Source organism: Hemicordylus capensis, chromosome 2 (genome assembly GCF_027244095.1).
Source record: "Hemicordylus capensis ecotype Gifberg chromosome 2, rHemCap1.1.pri, whole genome shotgun sequence".
Taxonomy (NCBI): Eukaryota; Metazoa; Chordata; class Lepidosauria; order Squamata; family Cordylidae; genus Hemicordylus; species Hemicordylus capensis.
In genome coordinates this window covers 72,633,972-72,658,175 of record NC_069658.1, presented here as the reverse complement: position 1 = coordinate 72,658,175, position 24,204 = coordinate 72,633,972, and the positions used below count along the sequence as shown (strand labels likewise).

At 42.7% G+C, this 24,204-nt stretch overlaps 1 protein-coding gene across 5 annotated transcripts in view; it reads right to left on the bottom strand.

Moving 5' to 3' along the window:
* The window catches only part of FER (FER tyrosine kinase), a 288,734-nt gene that overhangs the window by 121,980 nt on the left and 142,550 nt on the right, over window positions 1-24,204 (bottom strand). For all 5 annotated transcript variants that reach the window (XM_053296742.1, XM_053296743.1, XM_053296746.1 and 2 more), the window contains 2 exons: window positions 14,138-14,194; window positions 4,693-4,808 (listed from right to left, as the gene is read on the bottom strand). In XM_053296742.1, coding sequence (XP_053152717.1) covers window positions 4,693-4,808; window positions 14,138-14,194 — 173 coding nt within the window. The remainder of the gene's footprint in view (window positions 1-4,692; window positions 4,809-14,137; window positions 14,195-24,204) is intronic.

Here is a 24,204-nt window from a genome sequence, read left to right as displayed (position 1 = left end):
TGCAATCAATATTCTCTCTATTTTTTGTGGTCTCTGTGTTGAAAGAGTTTTGTTCTTGGCGGCAGTATTAAGGCAGTGTGTGTGCATATGCATTCAGAGTGGGACCTTCCTGATTCAAATTGAGCAGGATCTAAAATTAACTGAGTGGACATCAAAAACTGTGTGAGTGTGCACACATGCGCACATCTTAGAGGGAACACAGACTGTGATGCGTTCTACATGGAACTGCCCTTGAAGACAGTTTGGAAGCCACAGCTGGTTCAGAATGCTGCCCAAAGGATGCTCATGGGTTTAAGTCGTTGCATGAGTATCACATCCATCCTGCGGCAGCTTCATTAGTTAACAGTCTGCTTCCGGGCTAGATTCAAGGTGCTGGTCTTGAACTTTAAAGCTCTACACGGCTTGTGGCTGGGGTACCTGTCAGACCGCATTCGCCCATATGAACCTGTCAGGGCCCTCCTCTCATCATTTCAGGCCCTGCTCATGGCCCTGCAACTAACAGAGATCTTGCTAGCAGGGACTAGAGACAGGGCCTTTTCGGCTGTGGCCCCTTGGCTTTGGCTCCCTGAAGAGCTTCACCATGCTCCCTCATCTCAGTGTTTTTTTTTTAAAAAAAACAACTTTAAACATATTTTTAAAGAGGCTTTTTAATGTTTCACCTGTTGCTCATATCTGGTAGGTTCTTTAGTTTTTATAATTCTTAGTTTTTTGTTTTTTAAAAGAATATAATATGACATTTTAAAATCTGATTATGATTGTGGCTTTAGCTTGGATTTTTAACTTGTTTAATTTGGTTAATTTTATTAGTCTGACTTTATATTGTAACTATGTTATAAATGTTGTGAGCTGCCCCAAGCAGTAATGTACTGTAGGAACGGGTTATAAATATATTTTTTAAAAAAAATTCTGGCTGCCATTTTCTTCAACAGATCCACAAAATGGCTCCTGTCTTTGTTTAAAAAAAATAGAAAGGAAAAAAAAAACCTGCAGATTTTTTGGCTGATTTGGGGGCATGGCAAAACTCAGAGGGAACAGCAGAGCATGATAAGAAGCTCCCCCCCACCACAGATTTTTGGTCGTTTTCAGCCAGCCAGAAACATAACTCCCACAATCCCATAGCCCCCAATGACTCGATATTAGCGGTTTCCATATCCATGGCTACGGCCCAGAACAGAACCTCCATGAATACTGAGGTTCTTCTGTATTGCAGTTGCAGGTACTTCCTCTATTACATCTTTTAGTAGGAGGGCCTTGACCTCCTTCTCTAGGACAGAAGTTGGAGGTGTCATAAGTACTTGGGAGTGAGACCATTTGTGAACAAATTCCAAAGCATAACCAAGGCGAATTATGGTGAGGTCTCATTGGTCCAAAGTGATGTTGTCCCAATCCAAGCAAAACGGGGCTAGGTAGGTGCCTGTTGGTCAAGATGTGAAGTATTTTTTTTTCCCTTTTGCTAACATGAGGGTCTCTGCTTCTGGGGAACTGGCTTTCCGATTCTGAAGGGTGGCTTTGGTCTAGGTGGAAAACAAGGGATGAAAGGAGCGGTCTGATGAGGTCTGCTTGGAGGACGGGTGGGAGGACTGGTAGTTCAGCCACTTGCTCTGCTTTGGCGCTATAGATGTAGTAAATGGAAAGACATAAATTTGTGCTAATTAGCACATAAAAATGATGGATTTCAAATGAGGATTTCATTCGTCTTGTCCCCAAAGAGGGCCTCATCTTCAAAGAGCAAGTCCTCTGTCCCGGAGCATGCTTCGAATGTCAGACCCTAGGACCTGATTCACGCATGTCTACCAATGTTGCCATGACCTTGGCAGCACATTCCACAGAATGACTTTCAGAATATAGTTCCTGCTTTGCTAGCTGTGCCTTTTCCTTCACTAAAACTTTTGCCAGTTCTCTTTTATCAGGTGGTGGGGAGAGTTGCTCAATAAACTGTGTAATCTTCTCTCAAAGCAAGTGGTTGCAGTGGGCATTTTATGCTTGATAGTTAGCAATCTTTAGGTGCAGGCACCTAAATATAGGCACCTGCCAAATGTGTCCAATGTTCTTCCTTCACTGTCACCCAAGTTGGCTGTAGATCTTCCCTGGGTCTTCATTAAAGTGGACTCCATGACTATAGAATTTGAGGTAGGATGTCAATGTAGGAAGGCTGATTATTCCTCTTCTATTTGAACTCTGTAAGAGTTGTCAAGCTGTCTAGTATGCTGGGGCAACCGTGAGGGCTTCTTCCAGTAGCTCTTGACAATTTCCAGGAGGGCCATATTCATAGGTAAAGAGACTGGAACATGTGCATCAGCATCTATCACCCCAAACAAGGGGTTCAGCTTACCCTTCTGTTGATCCAAGCTGACACCCAACATTGTAGCCATTCTAATGACATAGTCAGAGTATAGTTTTAAGTCCTCCGAAGGTGAAACTGGCTTTGATTCTGTCAGGAGATCTTTTAGGGAAGACCCCACAGAAGTCAATTCAGCAAGTGGAGATTGTGTTTCCTCTTCCTCAGTATCCTCATCTTGGTTTGAAATCAAGTGCTCGGGTTCGATGGGTTCTATTACATCTGGGACTGTTGGGTTCTGTCTGCAGCTTTGCCAGTACCAAATGGGCATATGGGGCATGGAGCACTGGCGAATCTACGACTTCGGAAGGCGTCTCCTTCCCAGTCACATGTAGGGTCTTGGCAGCCAGGTCCTCATGTGGACATGGAGGGATTTGTTGCTCCAAGTGTCTGCTGAGTCATGGGCTAGTTCCGTGATCTAAACAACAGGATCGAGATTGAGACCGGGTCCGACAGAAATTCTCATATTGGACCACATTGGTCCATATGATCCCAGTTGTATATGTCATCTCTGTACCGATAGTCCTGATGCCAGCTGGAGCCCTAACCAGGGTGTTATCTATCATACAAGTCCCTGGTCTTGTAGTTTTGATTGTAGTAGCCGTAAGCATGATGGCCATGGTCCCAATCCCAAAGAAGGTCCTCCCTAAGTCATTCCGAATAGAGCGAGTCACTTGGTGAATGTTCCCTCTGACCATCTACATATTGGCAAGCGTATCTATCCCAGTTGCGAGCTCAATTTTAATCTGAAGAGGTGTCCACTGTTCCCTCTAAGGCGTGCACATTTGTGCGCACTCACAAGTTTTCTGATGTCTGTTCAGTTAATTTTAGATCCTGCTCAGGTTGCATTAGAAAGGCCCCACTCTGAATGCATGTATGCACACAGTGCCTTGGTACTACCGCCCAGAGATGGGGTGGGGGGGAATAGAGGGCCCACTGGAGGTGTCTTGATCCCAACAATACACCGTACAATCTCAGACAGAAAATTCTTTGGATGGTGGTCTCGGTCTCAATGGCAGAGGGGTACTGTCCCAATCATTGGGAATGTAATTGCTTGTGTCTATAAAGGGGTAATCTGGATCATTGTCAACTTGTTCATCTGGAGAGTATGACCATGTTGTCCTGTAGTCCAGGGAAGCTTCTACGCCTGTCGAGGCTGGTGTTAATGGTGCTTTCTCCTTTGCATCCATTTACGTGGAGTCTGACACTCTCGTGCCCGGAGCATCCTTGCTCTGGGTTAACGGCTGCAATCAGAGAGGTCTAGCGCCCTCCTGAAGTTTATTTTTCTTCTTTGCCTTCACTGGCCCTGCCTCAGCACCCAGCGGCTGTTTACTTTTTGGATTGCAGAGTTGGGATTGGCCTGCTGGCAAAGGTGGTTGTAGCTGTAATGCCTTATTCTTTTTCACAGGCAATGCCAGTATCAAGCCTGTTGTTGCTGTGGGTACCGAAGATTTCGGAGCCAAGGTCTTTGGTGTTATCCTTGATGGCATAGGGGTCAGCAGTAACGATGCTGAAGATGATGATAGAATAGCCAGCATCAAAGTTGTTGACAGTTTCGGTACCTGAGCTGTCAGTACTGATTGAGTCTTACGAGAGCTGGGTTGCCATTTCAGTGTCTGGAGTCACAGAAATTGAGGCATTGTTGCTGGACATTTTAGCAGCATTCATGGTGCTGTTGAAGTTTTGGGAGGAGTGCAGCACTTGCTCCCACAATGCCAAAGAAGTTCTGTGGTTTTTTCCCTGGCCTGAGGGCATATGGAGTGGTGCAGCCACATTTAGCGGTTGGGGTGGGGTTCCCGCCAATACAAGAGAGCAGAAGTTTGGAAGATATCAAGGTGGTCTACACGCATGCACAAAACCCATTTGTATAAAAGCAGAGACCACATCAAGGAAGAAAAGGGATTCCTAATCCCAACTATGATTGCAACAATGACATTGTATCCACTATTATTTCTAGCAACAAAGAAATCTAACTTGCAGCACAATCCTATACATGTCTACTCAGAAGTAAGTTCCCATGTTTAAAGGGGCTTTAATCCCCATGAGCATACAGAGGATTGCAAACTTATTTTACAGGGCATACATACTCATCTGTATATATTATCAACAGTTCATACCTCTTTTCACTTTGATAATTATTTGATTTACTTCATACATTATACTCCTTCCAAAAGAAAATATTATTCGTGTGGGTGTCCTTCAACATCCATGTGACATCAACACCACTGCTAATTTGAAATTAGTTTTGTGGAGTTTCAGTCAATCTAGTGAGCAAGATCTATTTTCAAACTATTTCTACATTTAGTATCTAATGGATCTTAATGCTGTATTTTATTTCATTTTTCACCACTCACCTGGCCTCTGATAAAAACTTTATTTTCAGTTCCTGAGGAAGGTCTTCTTTGCAAGTTTTTACAGCAACAGGAGTTTTGTCTTTTAATGTTCCCTTATATACTTCACCAAAATTACCCTGAAATTGCAGATTATATAATAATCAGTATACAAATATAAAACAGTATCGTTATCAAAAGCAAGAAACACAATGTCGAAAATATCACAAAGTATCACAAACAATGGCAACAATTACCAATATTATTTTAATTTTATACTTTACAGAAGAAATAGATAATCATTTTAACTTACAAAAGAAATGCAGTTCTCACTTTTTTTTTTTAAGGACACAAAATCAAGAGCAGGGAGTCAAATACTGCCTTTATTTAATAAAGGATTAATCTCTTGTAGTCTGAGCACACAGTTGATTTTATACTTACTTTTCTTCACTGTATCTACCCACCAGAAAAAGAGGCTATATAGGAATGTTTTATAAAGAGACTGCCACAAAAGTGGGAGAAATGTGCCTGTATCATGCCATCTCCTTCTGCTTCTCTTCCCTTCCTCCTTTCATCATTCCTCCTTCTCTGTAACCAGCTGAACATACAGGCCAGCAAAACCTCCTTTTCATGATCCCAGAAAGGAAGCGTAGATCTAGCCTCAGCCTAGGAAAAGTAGTCAGGAAAACAGTAGACTGAAAATACTTTCAGTCAGGAAAGTAGGCTTTTCATTGCATGATAAAAGAAAGGAACAGGAGGAGTTTCCTGTTGCTGTGTAGAAAGGGGAGCCATCCAGCCTCAGTTGGCTGGTCACAGCCCTCATCTCCTCTTTTCCTTCTTGGGTCTCCTCTATTTAGACCAGGGTAGCCAACCTGAGACTCTCTAGGACCACAACTCCCATAATCTCCATTAACAATTTATTTGGGAGTTGTAGTCCAACAACAGCTGGAGAGCTGCAGGTTGGCCACTACTGATTAGTACTGCAAGGCTTTGTGCAGAAGTTTGTTGTTTGTTTTACTGTGCTATAAAGCATTAATATATTTTAAGAGCTGTTCTAATAATCCTTATACTAATACTAATGGCAAAACAGGAACCAAGCATCTTTAATATTTATGCTTTCCATCTCTGTCAGACGTACCACATACCTACATTTGTTGGTGGCCAAAGTAGGGTCTACCACCAATTAAAAGCAAGGCAAATAATATGCCCCAGGTGTTATACGTTTGGGAGATGCTACAACTGGGGGTTCCTGATCTACATTGACGCAAAACACGAGTTATTGGCCACCTGCAATTTCCTTGGCTCACTTCTTGGACAATTATATAACTTCTGCAGAAGTGGGGAGAGAGGGAGTGATATGAAAGATGCACCAGTTTTGCCATTAATGGCTTTTCACCTGCACTGCACATTGCACTTTATTACCTAAGTCTAGGTGATGGGCCTACAGTAAGGCAGGAATAGGACTTTCAAAAATAACTTGATTTTTAAGGTTTTCAGTCTGGTCAATCTATTTTTCATGAGATTTGCCACAGGATATAGAATAATTAGATAGGAGAGCAGAAATAATAGAACCTAAATTAATATAATCACACTACTAAACAACTTTAAAGCAAGGCAATTCTAACTTCAAATTATAGGATCCAGTTTTCTCCAAGGCTGAAGCAGCAGCAAATGAAAAAAAGGACAAGAGCTGAGGATGAGGAGGAGAGCTCATGAATTATTCACTTTGCTAAGTAGAGTCTGCCCTGGTTTGCATTTGAATGGGTGACTACATGTGAGTGATTTTTGCTGGGAGATATGGGGCCATAGCTAAGTGGTAGAGCATCTGCTTTCATGCAGAAGATCCCAGGTTGAATCCCTGTCATCTCCAGGTACATCTGGGAGAGCCTCCTGCCTGAAACCTTGCGAGAGCTGCTGCCAGTCAGTGTAGATAATCGGAGCTAGATGGACCAATAGTCTAACTTGGTATAAGGCAGCTTCCTATGTGTCCATGGATTTTAAAAATTTCTTATATTCCACTGCTTTGGCCTAAGATTCATATGACTCCACTGGGATAATTTAAGAAGACCCAGACCTTGCAGGAGGAGCCCACAGCACAGTTCCTTTCCATGTTAATGTTTAAAAAAACCCATAGGGAGGCTAACTCTGGCATGGAGAGGAGTTACAGCATAGTCTATTCATATGTGGGCATGGGCATCTCACATTACCTTGGTGGTGTAAGAAGGAGCAGTGTGGTTGTGACTCCCACACCAGAACAACATGGACACTGGGCCTAAAGCTTATAAACTTCCCACAAAGCCACAAAACCAGCACCAGGAAAATGAAGCCTAGAGATGACAGGTCTTCTGGCTATTTTTATTACTGCAATAGTACATGTGACTACATTTTAAAGCTGTCCCTGATGCAACTCTATATGCAATAGAGAGAATACTAGAGAGCCAGCGTGGTGTAGTGGCTAGAGTGCTGGACTAGGACCGGGGAGACCCTAGTTCAAATCCCCATTCAGCCATGATACTAGCTGGGTGACTCTGGGCCAGTCACTTCTCTCTCAGCCTAACCTACTTCACAGGGTTGCTGTGAGGAGAAACGCAAGTATGTAGTACTCTGGGCTCCTTGGAGGAAGAGCGAGATATAAATGTAGTAGTAGTAGTAGTAGTAATAATAATAATAATAGTATGGAAATCTTGTCTTAAGTTAGGATGTATATAAAAACCAATATGTACATTCGAAGCATGCAGGAAAAGCTTCTTTTGGAAAATAAACAAAGCACTTTTAAATTATCACCACACATACCTGCACATGAACACACAGACTAATATGGAAAGCAGAAAACACAAGAGAGACAAAAGTCGTAAGAGGAAGAGAAAACTAATAGATACATGATAGCAGTACTAATAGATTTAAGGAAGCACTCTCAGTTTATTTTTGGTGACCACACACACACACACACACACACACCCCAAATGTCATATTTAAAAATAATGTAGAATGTGATTTATAAAGGCTCTGGGTCCCAAAAGAAAAAAAAAGCCTCCTCCATATATCTATGTCCTTTAACATCTGCTGAAGAAACTCTGTTCCATGCCTTTTCTTTCAAGCAAGTGTTCTCGAATTGCATGTCATGTTCTGTCACTATAAAGTGTTTCCAGGTGAGGCCTGTCTGGCCCTCACTCTGATAATATTTCACCAGCAGGTGAAAACATGCATGTTTCAGAATTTGTTCTATGTTCTATGCTGGCATGCCTTCTGCCTGGTTGTCTATGCTGTTCTATGTTTTTATTACTACTTTTTAGACTTGGTATTTGTACCTTGCTTCAGGTGCTGCCTACAATACACAACTGCAGCAATACAATACACACCTGCAAGCAACTTAATGCAGCATTGAGTTGAAATAATAAGTGTAAGTCACTCTTGTTCAGAAGATCCTAGGGAGGAAATACCATCTGAACAGGGGTGACTTGCACTTATTCATTCCTAGGATTGCACCCAGGAAATACTGAATGGCAGACTGATTATATTTTTAGACTGCCTTTTATCTATGGCCCCAAGGTGGCTTGCAGAAAAGACACCTTAAGATTATTAGTTTAATATCTGAATTAATATAATAAAAACTAAAATACCAGATGAAAAAAAAGTAGGCAGAGAGAGGCAGATAGAACAGATAAAGGCAGATAGAACAGTACCTTCAGCAGCAGTTTAAAAATTCACCAAAGATCCCCTCATGGCCCAAAAGCCTGAATAAAAAGGGCAGCTTTATCCTATTTACAGAGGGCCATGAGGACAATGTGAGAGCAGTCTCCACGGGGATGGAGTTCCACACTTTGGAGACAACCAGGCAGAAGGCATGCATGAAAAATCTTCCATGTGCATGAAAGTCAGGCTTCAACCAACAATGGCACAAGAAGCCAAGCCTCCCCATCTGCCACCCCCCCCCCCCCCCCGGAATGATCTGTAACGTGGGTAGATTCATTTGGAAGCAGGTAGCCCTTAAGATACCAAGACACACGTTATTTAGGGATTTAAATGTCAAAACCATCACCTTCCATTGAACTCAGAAATGAATCAACAGCTAGTGCTGTTCTTTTAAAACTGGGATATTATGGTCTACCTGAGTGGCCCCAGACAATAACCTAGCAGCTGTGTTCTGCACAGACCTTGGATTCACATTCTCCTCTGTACACTCATCTTCCATGCCACCATACAGAGAAGTAAACTGGCAAACCAAGAGAAACCACATTTATGTGGACGTGGGAGATACTGCTTGAGCTGATCACCCCTCTTTGCATTTTGAGTCATGGGAGATGGGCTGGGAGGCATGCAAGAGGACCCCAAGGCCCACTTCTACTGATCCCCTAGAAAAAAGGCTTTGGGTGGAGAGGAGAGGTTCCAAGTCTCCATATGTATCATCATCATCATCATCATCATCATCATCATCAACAACATATTGGATCTATGTGTTGAAATTATACCCACCAAATTGAAATTATGTCCACAGAAAGAAGTTTGAAACATCTTACACATGCAGAGGTACACATCCCAGTTTCTTCTGTGGGAAAGAAAAGGCTTGGAACTTTAAAAAGGAAGCTGCAGTGCATGCACAATGTGTTTCCCGCATTCTGCTTGCACAGAAAAGAGTGTGGAAAGTTCAGGAACAGTTCCTGAACTTCTACACAGCTCAATCTCAAGGACGTTAGGCATCTCTAACTAGTACTGAGACCAATGGGATTTAAGCCCATATTTATATGCTTAAATCCAATTTATTTCAGTGGAATATAGGTTCATCTAATGGTCTCTGGAGTGCATTCCCAGTGTTTACAATGTGTTTAAAATAATAAGTGGGAAACAGAGGGAATGATCCAGCTATGCACAGAGGAAATGATCCTATCCTTCAATATGGAGGTTCCATATGTGCCCCTACATGCTGGGAGCCAGCTAGGAGTATCCATGCATGTCTGCCCCAATACACTCATACAATATATGTCCAAACTTCTACCATTATTTTGTTCATGTTCAACCTGGCAAAGCAAGGAAGACACTTTGCTGCTCCTGAACCACCCAAAAACCTGGGCTCTCATGTTAAAGCAGTTTTTGCACACAGGATCCACACCTCTCCAGCCCTGTATTTCAAACTGTCAAACCATAGCCTGTTTCGTCCAAGGTGCACAGAGGAGCAAGCCAAAAAAGTGTCAAGCCATAGACTTGAAGAGTTGTGCCCGGTCATGATCCTGTCATACAACCTAACATCCACAAGAGGGCTGCAGGTTCTTCCTTCACTTAGAGGAGACTGCAGGATAACTGAACCACAGTGGTTGGGGAGTCTGCAGAGATCTCACCTGTACTGCCACAAAGATCTCACTGAGCTGTGCTGTTTGATGGGGGCTGCTGGCCTCCCCAACTCCTCCATTACTTTGCATCTTCCAGGAAGAAAATAGTTTAAAAAAAACAAAAACCAAAAAAACAAGGCCTCTCATTTGTTTTCCATAAGTGAGCAAGAACCCAACAGTGAGCAAGAGCTCAGGGGTGGGGCATCTGCTTTGCTTGCAGAAAGTTTCAGGCGCAATCCCTGCTATCTTCAAGTAAGGCTGGGAAAGACTCCTGCCTGAAAAATTGGACAGCCACTGCCAGTCAGTGTAGTCAGTACTGAGCTAGATAGACCAACAGTGTGACTCAGTATAAGGCAGCTTATTTTCCTGGGTAATGTTCCCTCCTGAAAGTGACATGTTCTATATTTCAGGCAATAAGTAGGAACATGGCTAATATACAGGAGGTATTCACTAGCCTTGTATGAAACTTTAGAGCTTGCATATGCTTCCATAGAGACAGTTTCATTTATACAAGGTCCTACTTTGCTTATTTTCTCTCTCTTTCTCCTGTTTTGAAGCCCTGGCTGCTGCTTCTCCACTGTAAAATGGGGTTAGGAGATACGATGTTCAGTGAAGAAGCACGAGGCAGAGAATTATTAAATACGGGAGGCAGAAAGAAAAAGCTTAACCCTTCTCCCCACCTGACAGTTCTTTCCCACAGCAGGGATTTCAGAACCACATTTCCATCACAAACACAGGTCTGGAACCTGAGAAGTGCGAGTGTTTGCAGAAGAAAACTGTCAAATGGCAAGAAAGTTCAGCATCCTCTTCCTGCCTGCTACGTTTCTGCAAATTGGACCCTTCCCATCCTGACTTGCAGAAAAGATATAGCAGCTGTGCTCTGAAGCCACAAGACTGAGGAAGGACTCATTTCTTCTTTGAGCTTCTGGAACCAAAAATATCATTTCACCAATATGGTCATGCTGGTTATGAAAAAAAATCTTCTGAAGAAGAGATTTGGGCTTGACACTTTTTAACATAAAGTGTTACTTTTCTTGCTTATACTATCTGCCACACAGTATTAAGTTCATGTTTATTTTATTGTTAGTTCATACTGTTCTATCCACAGCTTTAAATATCAAGATGAAACCGTGAGCACCTAATAGGAACAACCTTTAATCAGAAATTTTTCTCTTTGAAGGAAAGAGAAATCTTGCTTCCTTTGTAACTCGCTGCTCTCATGCAGTGGCACATATGAAGTATATGCTTTTATGTTACAAACAAAAACAGCAGCAATTTTCTTTGGAACTACTGGGATCTCCAGAGATGCATTTTAATTCAATTAATTTTACCAGTGTCAAGGTGGGAGACACACATTTTCGACTTAAATTATCTGACTGTTCTTTGTGGAACAGCTCAGTTTTCATAAACCAATTCAAAATCTTGACTCTTTAACTAGTTTTTAATTTTATATTCACATTTCTGGATCTTTTATCTTTGAACCATAATATCTCTCCCATCAAGCCATCTTTGTCCTTGTGGGGCAGGTACTATTTGTCCAGCTATTCATTCTGCGTTTTGCAATCTGTTGACCTCCACACAGAGGGCTTTTCCTCTAAAAGGAATTGGATATAAAAGATATGTTGTTCAGAGTAATTTGTATTGCTGGCTCAGACTAAGCACTCTCTTTAATAAGTACTACTGACTTCAGTGGGACACAGGGACTGGATAGATTCACAACAAGATCTCCATATAATTCATCAGCAGGTGCCTTTAGATGTGGGGATCTGTTAGGTTTTCAGAGGAAATATGTAAAGTATTGCAATCATTATGCATTTTCTTCCTTGACTATGGGCTGACAGTTCATTTATTATCACTTTGTTAAGAGAGATATGAAAAGCCTTATATAATTGCTTGGCACCACACAACTAGCTATATGTTTACTGTAGTTTGCAGAACAAGAATGAGTTCCTACAGCCAACTATATGGTTGATAATATAAGCCATACAGAAATTTATAAGAAGTCATACGCAGTAAACAATGTATCAGGAACCTAAAGGGTATCACCTTTAACTTAAAGAATACAGCCTATTTTAAGTATGCATATTTTGAATGAAAATGTTCTTCTGTCACTCTCATCATCCAATGGTCAAACTAGACATTACTTGAAACAGATGAACATTCCCAATCCACATTTTTCCTTGTGTCTCCCAGTAACATCTAGCTGAAGCAGATATGTAATATAATGTCAATGCATTCAGCATTTTCTCAGAGGCCCCAGTGTTCAAATGCCGCAGCCAAGTCAGTGATACAGAATAGGATATACTGAATGTCATAGCACATCACCCATCTGCTTCGGGAAGATGTAACCAGAAGTAAATAGCTCAGTTTGGGCATTCTAAAACTGGGTACAATGTACCCGGGTAGATGGAGAACATGAATGTGCCATCTAGCCTAACCCCCTGCACTGACACACTCTTTATAGATGTCTTCAAAGTGCTCCCAGGACTCAGTGCTTGCCTGAGAAGGTAATGCTGAATCCAGAAGACACTGTCCATCCAGTTTAGAAGCTCGGCATTCCAGGGTTCAAAAGTTAATGTAGGAATTTAGAAAAATGTAAGAATGTCGCAAACGTTAATGTAGGAAAGTTAATGTACTCAGTTTTAGAGCTGTCCTCCTCAGACAAGTGTTGAGCCTGGGGAATGGGGATGCCCAAAGGGGCATACCAACAAAGCATGTTGGTGCAGGGATGGGGTCAGCTTGTGTATTCTTGTTCCCCCTCTACCCGAGGAGATTGTACCCAGTTTTATATTAGAGAAGGACTATGAGGAAGAACCCTTTTAGTTAACATCTAGACTAGATTAGATTTTTTTAGGCAGTTGCAGCTATAAAAGATCCCTGATACTCTTATGAGTATCTTATGAGCCTTGAGAGTATTTATACACATCTTTCTTGTTCATGTATAAAGTGAAGGGGGTATCTATTTTTTAACATTAAAAGGAGTGTGTAAATAAGAGAAGCTAAACATTTCCCCTGCCTCACCTAACTGTGCTCAGTTGCTTCAAGCACCTTGCTCCCAGTCCATCTCTAATACTGGAAATGAGCTGTACTGGGGAGAAATGTGCTTGGTGAACAGCATCTGGTGGGCCACTGTGTGAAACAGGATGCTGGACTAGATGGGCATTGGGCCTGATCCAGCAGGGCTGTTCTTATATTCTAAGATGAGCTGCCACTCATTCCTATACTTGTGGCAGGCAAGGAGGAAACACAAGGACATTTCTCCTCCTTTCCCTCAACACAAGTCCCTTTAGACAACCCCCACCTCCTCTTATTCTCCTTCTTATCTTGTTGTGATAGCAGTGACAAGCTCTCCTTGTCTTTTGAAAAGGCAGAAGCAAAGAACTGTAACAGGAAATATGCACTCACACTTCCTGCTGCTCCATTCCCTGCCCCCTGTCTTTTGAAAAGGCATGGGAAGTGTGGAGATTAGCAGTGGTAGGGTGAAGTGAGGAGCAGTGGGGCGCCTCTGGCTGGTTCAGTCTACCACCTGCGGCCGTCATCTCACCACAACTCATTGGTGAACTGGCCCCAAGTGTACAGGCACATACATGAATTACTTGCATGTTGCACAAAGCAAGTAGGGAATGAAAGGGGGAAAACCTAGATCAGCGGTGGGAATGACAAAGCTATAATACCGGTAGCAATAGAAATGTGGACAAATGAAGAAACAAGTACTGTAATTTCCCAAAAAAAGTTTGAGAGTTAATTGTTTACAAAGAATTCCAACAAAGTTAACTGTTGCATATCACACTTAAGACTAAAATAGTTTTCCTAGATGTTAACATTACATTCTAACACAGAGCAATTGTAGAGTTAACACACACTTAGGGCACAATCCCAACAAAGTTAAGCACTTTTATGTCCCAATAATTTCAACAGGAGAATGTTTCAATCTTTCTCATCAAAATTAATGGACCTCAAAGATCCTTAACCTTGCCTGCATTTTTAGGATGAAAATTTCAAGTTAACCAATCTCTGTGTTTGTTACGAAGAAATGTTACATTTTGGTAGAAGAAGAGAGATCCTACGTTTCTCATTGATAATGATATATTTTGGACTCAGATGAAGCTTTCTCCCCATCTCATTTAGATCAGTTAAGTACTTACTTTGCCAAGCAATTCTCCCAGTGTGACATCTTCATGTTTCAGAATCCATTTCTTATCCTGAAGCAAAAAAACACATCAATGTTTATTTATTTTATTATTTACTACCAAAGCCTCTAGACGGTTCAGAGCATAAAACAAACAAAAAATAAACAAACAGACTGCATTTCCTATAACATATCCGGAATACTAAGTTTACTGTTGTAACCACAGGTCATAAAACATAATGCAGGAAAAAGCAGCTAATTAATAAAATGCAAATAAAAATCAGGATAATCTTAAATGCTTAACTGTTGTTACAACTCTAATAGATACAATAAACAGGATAAGGCTAACCCTAAAACTACAACTTAACCAGATGTCTAGAAAGTTTAGCAGGTGCAATTCTCCTTCCAAGTTTAAAAAACAACGAAGTAGAAATGGCCACTTGATAACTGACATAAGAAATCACATCCAACAGGTAGTTTAAACATTAAACAGCTTCAGAGCCCGTGAATTTATCAATAATCTGGACCTGCATTTCTTCTCTTATTGTATCATAAAGTGGGCTATAATGTGTATGAGCTAGTAGAAAGAGACCTAAAAGGGATGCTTCAGTCAAATTATATCTGGTCAATCAATTGAATAGAAATTGGGTTTTGTTGGTTTACTATCAGAGCATAATTTATAAAACCAGTAAAAAATAATGTGTACAATTCTCCATTTGCAGGTGATAACACAATATTTCCTAGACAAATATAATTTAGCAGTAACCAGAACAGATATCACAGTAGAGATGTGAAAAACGTTTCGACAGGCTGTTTTGAGCATTCCAAACTTGAAACAAAACGCCCTTCAAATGAAAGGCCTGTTTCGAACGGAACAACCCCATTTTGAGTTGAAATGTTTCAAGTGTTCCAAGCACCATTTTGGAGGGCTGTTTTTCTGAGAAGAGCTGGCCTTCTGATTGGGATCATGTGAGACCAGGCCTCCGTGCCCACCTTGGAGGGCTGGTCTACTCACCATGTGAGATCAGGTAGACCAGACCTCTGACCTGGACTTAGTGTATCAGCCTGTCTTGGGGGACTGATCTACTGGGCAGAGCAGTACGAGGTGGACCAACTTGCCAAATCCGGGGTGGAGGCCTGGTCTACCCACTGATGCCAATCAGTAGACCAGCTCTCCAAAATGGCGCTTGGAACACCTGAAACATTCCAAACTCATTTTGTCAGAACAATCAGCTCAATGAGTTGGTTTGACGAAATAATCCAGGCATCTACATTTCATTTCTAGCTCAAAGCGAATCACAAAATCAGTTTTGTGCACATCCCTACAAAACAGTTGTATCATTCTATGAATAGATATTTGGATTATCAATCATTTAGTGCCTTCCAACAATTTTGCTCTAATGGCAAACTATCAAGGTAGATATTTCCTTATCAAATTACTCTCGCCACATCTTAAGGGTTTAAGTTTTCAAAATAGCTCATTCTTCTGACATCCAGAAAGGACTATATGGCCAAGTGCATCACAATGCAATGACTTCTCAGCAGCTTTCATTACCATCAACCGTTATATCCTTCTGGGTCAGCTGTCCACTTCATGGGTACGTGGCACTGCACTACAGTGACTCCACGCCCACCTAGCTGGATAATTCCAGGTGCTGGTGCTGGGAGACCATTACTTATCCCCAAGATAATTATTCTGTGGGATGCCACAGGGATCTATCTTGCCTCACATACTATTTAACATCTACATGAAACTGCTAGGTGAAATTGTGAGGGGATTTGAGGCGAGGCAACATCAATTGGTTGGCCAATTCTCCTTCTCTGCTAACTCAGGTAAAGCAATTCCCTGAATCAGTGTTTGGAATTGATAACGTCTGAATGAGGGTGAACAAGCTTAAGCTTAATACAAACCAGGTAGAGTGATTTACACAGTAAACCTAGAAGTAGATGGGTTGCCTATTCTGGAAGGGGATCATGCTGCCACTGACATATCAGGCTCACAAGTAGGAGTGTTGCATCTGGATGCACAGATCACATTTGTTGCTTGGGCTGCCTTTTACCAGTTTCAGCTGGTTTCCAGCTTCACTCTCTCCTGGGAAAACACATTCTGACCATGGTTACACATGTAAACTCAGTTGTGTACTACTGCAATGCTTATTGTGGTGGAATTCCCCTCTAAGACCATCAGAAGCTGCAACTAATTCATAATTGGCAGGCAAGCTTCTGACTAGCTGCTTTAAGATGCATTCTTCCAGATTTAAAATAACTTCAGTGGTTGCTAGTTAGTTACTAGGCACAATTAATGTTCCTATGTTTAAACTCCTAAGTAGCCTGGGACTAAGATACCTTGAGCATCTTTCTCCTATATGAGCTCCACCACCACCACTGTACTTAGATCACCTTACAGGTCCCTATTCCAAATGCCACAGCCATCAGAAATTAAAATAGTGGGGACAAGAAGCTAGACTTCCTTACTGGTAAAGTTGTGCCCTCGAGCTGGTGTCGACTCCTGGCGACCACAGAGCCATGTGGTTGTCTCTGGTAGAATACAGGAGTGATTTACCATTGCCTTCTCTCAAGCAGTATGAGATGATGCCTTTCAGCACCTTCCTATATCATGGCTGCCTGATTTAGGTGTTTCCCATAATCTGGGAAACATACCAGCAACTATTCAAACCGGCAACCTTTGGCTTGCTAGTCAAGTCATTTCCCCACTGTGCAGTTAGGCGGCTGGTAGCACCTATTATTTGGAATTCTCCTCCTTCGGACATCTGTGCCCGGTCCCATTACTGCTGGCATTCAGGTGAAAACACATTTACTTACAAAGGTGGCTGAAGATTTTAGTACTTCTGACTTTTAATATTCAATTTGAATTTTATTTTGTATTACGATTGTTGTTTTATTGTGGTTTTAATATTTTATGGTTCATATTTCTTTACTTATATTTTATATTACCTGATATATGTACCTCTAGACAGTGTACATAGTCCAATATACAAATATAAAACAGAATAAAAACAATAAAAAAACAATTTCACATAATTAAAAAATAGTTTGACCTGAGAAAACAGGCATGTCTTAAGGTTGTTCTTAAAAAATATCATAGATGGAGAAGTTCTTATTTGGACAGGCAGCATATTCTAAAACCATGGAACAGCCACAGAGAAGGCCAGGTCCCGAGACGTCACCAGAAGAGCCAGTGGCAGCCATAAATGGACCTCCCCAGATAATCTTAATAGATGGCAGGGTTCATGACAAAAGACGCGCTCTCTTTACTACCCTGGACCCAAGCCAGTGTGGCAGGGTTTTATAAGTAATAACCAGTACTTTGTATTTTGCTCAGAAACATAGCAGCAGCCAGTGCAGGTTTTTTTTTAATATTGGTGTTATATGGTCCCTTCGGGTTGTCTCGGAGACCAGTCTGGCTGCTGCATTCAGTACCATTGCATTTTCTTGATTGTCAGCTACCTTGTGGGTCATATCCAGGTTAAAACTAAGTGAATAAGCAAAAGCTGCCTCCACAATCCTTAGTGACACTGGCTGACATGACGCACAGAATACTGCAGGAAGTTCTGTGCTGCTCATGCTTCTGTGGACACTAGCACTGCTGAACAGGAGCATTCTTGCAGAAATATATACAATTTTACAACTGCGCTTGCGTGCCACTACAGCCATTATTTTGAATCGGCTATGTGTAACACTATGTTGCCATAGTGTTGTGCAAGCATGTTGGTGCATTTTTATATATCAGCACAAGAGCGCCCTAACATAACAGCGTCAGGGTTGGTTTAGACACCTGAAGCAACACTGGCAGTGCAGAACTACTCACAGTCACATGTCAGTCTGAAGCAATTTGCCTTGCAGCTCAAGGCAAGGCAGCACACCAATATATAGATGGGATCTTAGACAGAGAATCTTTTTAAAAAAGAATTATGAATCCTTTTCTACTATGGCATTAGAGCTAAATCTAGACAAAAACTAAATGTCAGAATAAACTTTGGATGCAATGCCAACTTATCCCATTCAACCTTCAGGAAATTATAAGCAGACAAAGAAGTCATCCCAAGGGAATGATTCTTAAAGAGCTGCCACTCTGCATCAATCATCTCATCAGAAATGTTACACATAGGAGAGGTTATCTACTTTTAATTAAATGTTTCGGAGAGGAGGAGTTACTATGAGAAGAGTGTTCACCTTCCTCTCTGTGTAGAAATATTGTCTCAAAGTCACTCTCTGCCAGGAAGAAAGGAAGAGTAAGATTCATTACGCTTGGTATTGGGCAGAAAAGAAGCATAAAGTTCTCTGTGAGAAAAGATAGAGACTTTTCTTGTAGGGAAAAGATTGCAGGCTGAAAGCACAGAGATTATTCCTGGAATGACATAAATAGCCTAGGAAGGTGCTAGTGAACTGACATGAGGATAAACCAGAACAGTCCTCAGTTGAAGGCTATGTGCTGACAATAATGCTTGAGAGACTCAGAGATAGTATTGCAGAGCTATCATTGCACACAATACACACATTCATTCATTTGCTCTGTGATGCACTATGGTAAAACAATTTTGAAGGTTTCTACAATGTCGGTCCCTGCCGCTGCACCAGTGCAATAAGGCAGGGGTGGGGTGTTGCCCCCGTCACATGAGGCAGGTACGGGTGCCATCTTGCTCCCCCCCCCCCCGCGCCGCTCTACGTGGCAGGAGTAGGCCAATGAGGGAAGGAAGTGGGCTGACTGGATCCCAGCTGCCTCCATTCTGGGCAGTTGCTCAATCTCATGGCTGTCTTGTTCCCTCATATACAATAATCAGGTCATCAACATGAATCCAGACGTGAGTCTATCGATTATCCCTGAACTGTGAGTAATGGCGGGGGGCAGCTTGTCCTTGTGTGAACAGCATTTGGTTTAGCTTTTCACTCCATGCTTTAGCAGCTTGTTCTAAGCTATAGAAGCTCTTTTGAAGTTGGTACACAAGTCTCTCTTTCCACAAGCCTCTCTTTTCCATGTTCTTCATGTTCTTCTTCCTCCATGTTCTTAATGTTCTTCCGCCTTTTTTCCATGTAGTTCTTCCTCCATTTCTCCAGGTAGGAAGGCAGCCTTTACATCCAAGCAGTCAATGTGCTTCTTTCTGGCTGCTTGGCTGCTGCTCTGATCGGTAGTGTCCTGAGGGACCTGTGTTTCACGACTGGCATGGACATAGCACCGGAGTCTTCACCATATATTTGAGAGTACTGTATCCTTTGGCTACTAGCCTTGTCTTATAGAGCTGGACACCCCAATCTGCATCTTGTTTGGTTTTAAAGACCCACGTGCATCCTACAGTCTTTCTTCCAACAGGTAGTTCCCCAGTGGCACAGGTCTTGTTCTGGTGCAAGGATTCAGTTTCTTCTTTGAGGCTTTCCTCCTTTTATCAGCTTTGGGGCTTACCATGAGCAGAGTTATCCTTTTTGGTACGTTCACTAGAGGCTGCACGATGGGATGCATGGGGTAAGCCTAGTGGACCAGGAGAATAGGAAGCTTTGCACCTGTAACGGGGCACCACATATGAGATACATATAGTGATCCAATTTTTCCTTGATTGATAAGAGTCCATTCACATTTCTTAATTGACCTCATGGTTCACTAAACAAGACTCTCTAGTTTGAGTGGATTAGGTTAATCTGAGTGATGCAACAATACACTCTTGCATGCATTTATACCTATATTTATAGGACCCATCTCCTAACATTATTAAAGGATAAGCATAGCCACACTAACTGCTTCCGATAATCTTTCACTCCCAATAATGAGTGAGGGTCTTTTGGGTGGAATCCCATTTTCAGGCCATTTCAGGCTGTGCAACCCTTTCTGAAACTGGTGCTGGATCAGGTTCGCTGGCTGGCATGAGATATATGCAAGTCTGCATGGCTATCTTTGCAAGTCTGCACATTGCAAATTTCAGTAGCACTAGTTGCAGTCCTCACGGTTTCTCCGCAAAACTTGTTTGCTGAACCTCCCCTCAGCCACACCATTCAATTCTGGTATGGGGGCGTAGTCTCATATTCAATCCCATCCCTTCAGGAATATGCTCATGTCGTTGACGTGTGCTCACCAACATTGCTGGACTTTAGTCTCTAAGGCTTTCTTCCAAATTTGTTACTGGCCAGTGCAACATACTCTTTGAACATCAATAAAAGTGAGTATGTGGGGCCTGACTTTCTTCCAGCAGCTCACAATGTTCACTGTGAATCACTCCTAAGGGGCATTGCAACTCTTTCTCTCTCTTGTTGAAGGAGGGCTCCACAGGTTGGGAGTGCTGTGATGCTTTCTCCTCTCTTTTATGTGAAGTAGGCTCCACACCTTTAGCATGAAGGCAACAGTCGCATCTGGATGCAGCCCATCTGAATGGCTGTATTTTAAAGCCTTTGATTAATTCCCTCTTCACAAGCACAGGAGTCTCTTTCATATTACAGTGAGCACGCTAGATTGTTCGTTCCTTGTCGAGTCCAATACAAACAACCCACCCTTGTTTAAAGCGGCAGCCATAAACAAGTCATGCTTCTCTTTAACCCAGGCATTGCGGAGGGCGGGACTCAGCCCGGTAGACTATGGTCCCCACTCCTTCAGGATCAGGGTGGCTTCTTCAGAGGCAATGGCAGGGATTCTGTGGGCACAGCTACATACATCTGCTACGTCAGTAAGGGAGGCTTCCCGAATGGGTATGCTAACTTGCCTTTGTTTTGCAGACCACGGGCAGCCTCCTTCCCCTCTTCAGGTGGATGCGGAGATGGACTGGCTGCAGAGAAGGACTGGCTGGGGGCTTTGAGGAAAGCTGTGGAGCCAAGGAACGTGTGGCACCTTTTCCTACCACTGCTGGATGATTACTAGTCATTTGCCTGGGGAGCAATGACATTGGCTTGCTACGGGGCAAGGCCTTGGTACTCCTCATCATTCACCTGGGGGGTGATGACATCAGCTTGTGCTAGTCATTCACCTCAGGGAGGGCAACGACACCGCCTAGTCATTCACCTCGGGGGGGGGGGGCAATGACACCGCCTAGTCATTCACCTCAGGGGGGGGCAATGACACCACCTAGCCATTCACCTCGGGGGGGGGGGGCAATGACACCGCCTAGCCATTCACCTCGGGGGGGGGGGGGGCAATGACACCGCCTAGTCATTCACCTTGGGGCGGGGCAATGACACCGCCTAGTCATTCACCTCAGGGGGGGCAATGACACCGCCTAATCATTCACCTCGGGGGGGCAATGATACCGCCTAGTCATACACCTCGGGGGGGAGCAATGACACCGCCTGGTCATTCGCCTGGGGGACAATTACATTGGCTTGTGGGGGCAAAGCTTTGATTCCACATCCTGGCATTCGGGTTCAGGATGATTTGCTGTACAGGGAAAATGGGGTACACTTGACTGATCAGGGGAATGAACTGTTCCTCTGGTTCTTGCAGCAAGGTATTCAGGAAGCACTAGTGGGGTGGGGTAAGCAGGGCTAAACAGATGTTTGCCCCACTTTTGTGGCAAGAGAGTGTGGGTGTTGGGTACATAGACTGATTAACTGTGTTTGGCTGTAGGGCCATTTGGGGTGAGGGGGGCCAAAGAACAGCCCTTCAGGGCTTTTGCAGCCAGGGTGGGTGGGAATGGCCCCCACTCAGAGAGATGGCTTGACTCACCAACTCAGAGTTTGGCCGTAGGTTGGGTTGCCCCCCCCCCCAGTGGGGGAAAGCCTCATGGTGAGAGGAAGTCAGGATCTGGTGCCTAACCGAATCAGTACCTGGCCCTTCAACCTGGTGTGGGATGGCCCTCCCTAGGAGGCGGTCTCACACGGGAGGAATACCCACACTGTGGTTAGTTAGGTACCTCATTGCATGTCTTATTCTGCTGTACATTAATAAAGTGGCCCTATTTTACTCCAACTAAGCATGCCCTGCCGTCATTGGGGCTGGGAGTGCAATGCTATCAGCGTAGAATTAGTAGCAATAAGTAAAATAAGTAGTGATAGATAAAATAAATAGCATCAGTGAAAATTTAAAAAGCAAGCTTTGAAAAGCATGGCTAACACTGCTGCAACAGAAGTATGTATAGCTGCTGTTGACATCAACTGACATCAACTGACATCAGTGGCAATAAGTGACACACTTCCATGCTCCCACATCCCCACAACAGTTTTTAAAGTTCTCTTACATCTGGTGGAACCCTCATTATAGCACCGTTTTAAAAAGTGCATACCCACTTATCTGGATGAGTGTCCATACATAATTATAATGTAGCTCTTAAAAAAGAAAAATATTGTAGTGTTTCCTACACAACACTGGTAGGAAATAATATGCATAATCACATATCTCTACACTCAGAACAGGTCTTAAAAGTGTGGTTTTTTTACAACAGGTAAGGGATGTGTACCTATCCACTAATCACTATGCAGTTATTATAAAAGGGAAAAAATAGTAATGCAAGGCTACTTTACCCCGCAAGGCTGCCAGAACCTAAGGGGTATACTCGTGGGTCAAATGGGCTGTAAGCCAGAATTTGGCTTTTAAAAAGCCAAATCTGGCCACTCAGCCCCACAGCAATATCTCAGAAACATTTTCTGAGTTTTCCTTCCTTGGCTACTTCTGATCAGAGGAAGGAAAACCAACCTCTATTTCTTGAAAATACACAACAATAAATCACCTAGGGCATATTTACTTTGTGGATCCAATGGCTACATATAAAGCTACCTTATAGTAAGCCTGAGCACTCCTCACCTAGCTCAGTTTTATCTACACTGACCAGCAGGGGCTCTCTAAGGTTTCTGGCAGGGGCTCTCCTGGCCCTACTTAGAAATGTCGAAGATTGAACCCTGGATCTTCTGAATTAAAAACAAAAACAAAACACCATGTGCTTGACCACTGAGCTATGGTCCCATCTGGATTGTACAAGGGTCAGCCTTGTACCAAGTCAGACCACTGGTGCCCCAAGTTCAGTACTGTCTGCATTGACTGAGAACACATGCTTTGCAGCAGAAGATACTACGTCATTGGGTTTTTATTGGAAGAGAGAAATGCTCAGAGAATGCCAAAAAGTAATGAATAAAAAATTTCAAAACCTTCTGAAAAATCAGTACTATTAGGATGAACTGAATTCAAAACCACCCCTATCTAGCTAATGGCATGGCATTGCTGGAAGCAGGCTTCCATGCACTTATCTCTAGCTGAATGAGGAACTGCATGAGTAAACATGTCCTGCATGTGTGGTCTCCCTTTCCTGATCCAACAGCCAGGACTGTGCACATGGAAACCCGTCTCAAAAAAGCTAATTGTGAGCAACTATTCTGGAAGGGAAATTGAGTATCCCCCTTCCCTACCTAATTAGAAGGATTTTGTAAAAAATTTTTTACTACATTTCCTCTGGAATTACTGAACATCACTCTTGTTTAAGGATATTCCTTAAACATCTTCAGTTAACATCATATATGGACTTCAGATGGGAGGTGGCAAGAGCTTATGCATTACATTTGATATACTGGGCTCATGCATTACATTTGATCATGTTTCTTCACCATACCACTGTGTACGTAAGGGGAGAATTATAACTCTCTTTGAGCCAGGTTGACAACTGAAGCTTAACACTCTGCTTTTTTGTTGTTACAGTTCAATCTGAGATAATTAGAGTGCTGTGTGATGATGCTGGATTCAGGACATACAGAGGACACAAAGAGCGATGCATTGTTTTGCATGAAGAAATCTACCATGTTTAATATGAAACATTTATTTCATTACTAGTTCTTCTTCACCTCTGAAGTGGAGTGAGGAACAAACATTTAATTGAAACAAAAAAAGTAAAATCTCCAACCAAAGGTGACCAAAGATTTTCTGGGTCCATAATACTGCCTATACAATTCACAGAGAATTTCCAACAAAAAGTTCCCAAAGCAGTTTATATAGATACTAGCTAACCCCGCACAGAGCATCTGTGCAGTTGTGCACTGAGCCTGTGGCATTCCCCCGCAACCCGCTCGCTCTCTCCCCCCACCACTCACTCACTCGCTCTCTCCCCCCACAGCTCTCCCCCACGCGCAGCTCTCCCCATCCCGCCGTCGCCTCCCACCTCCTCC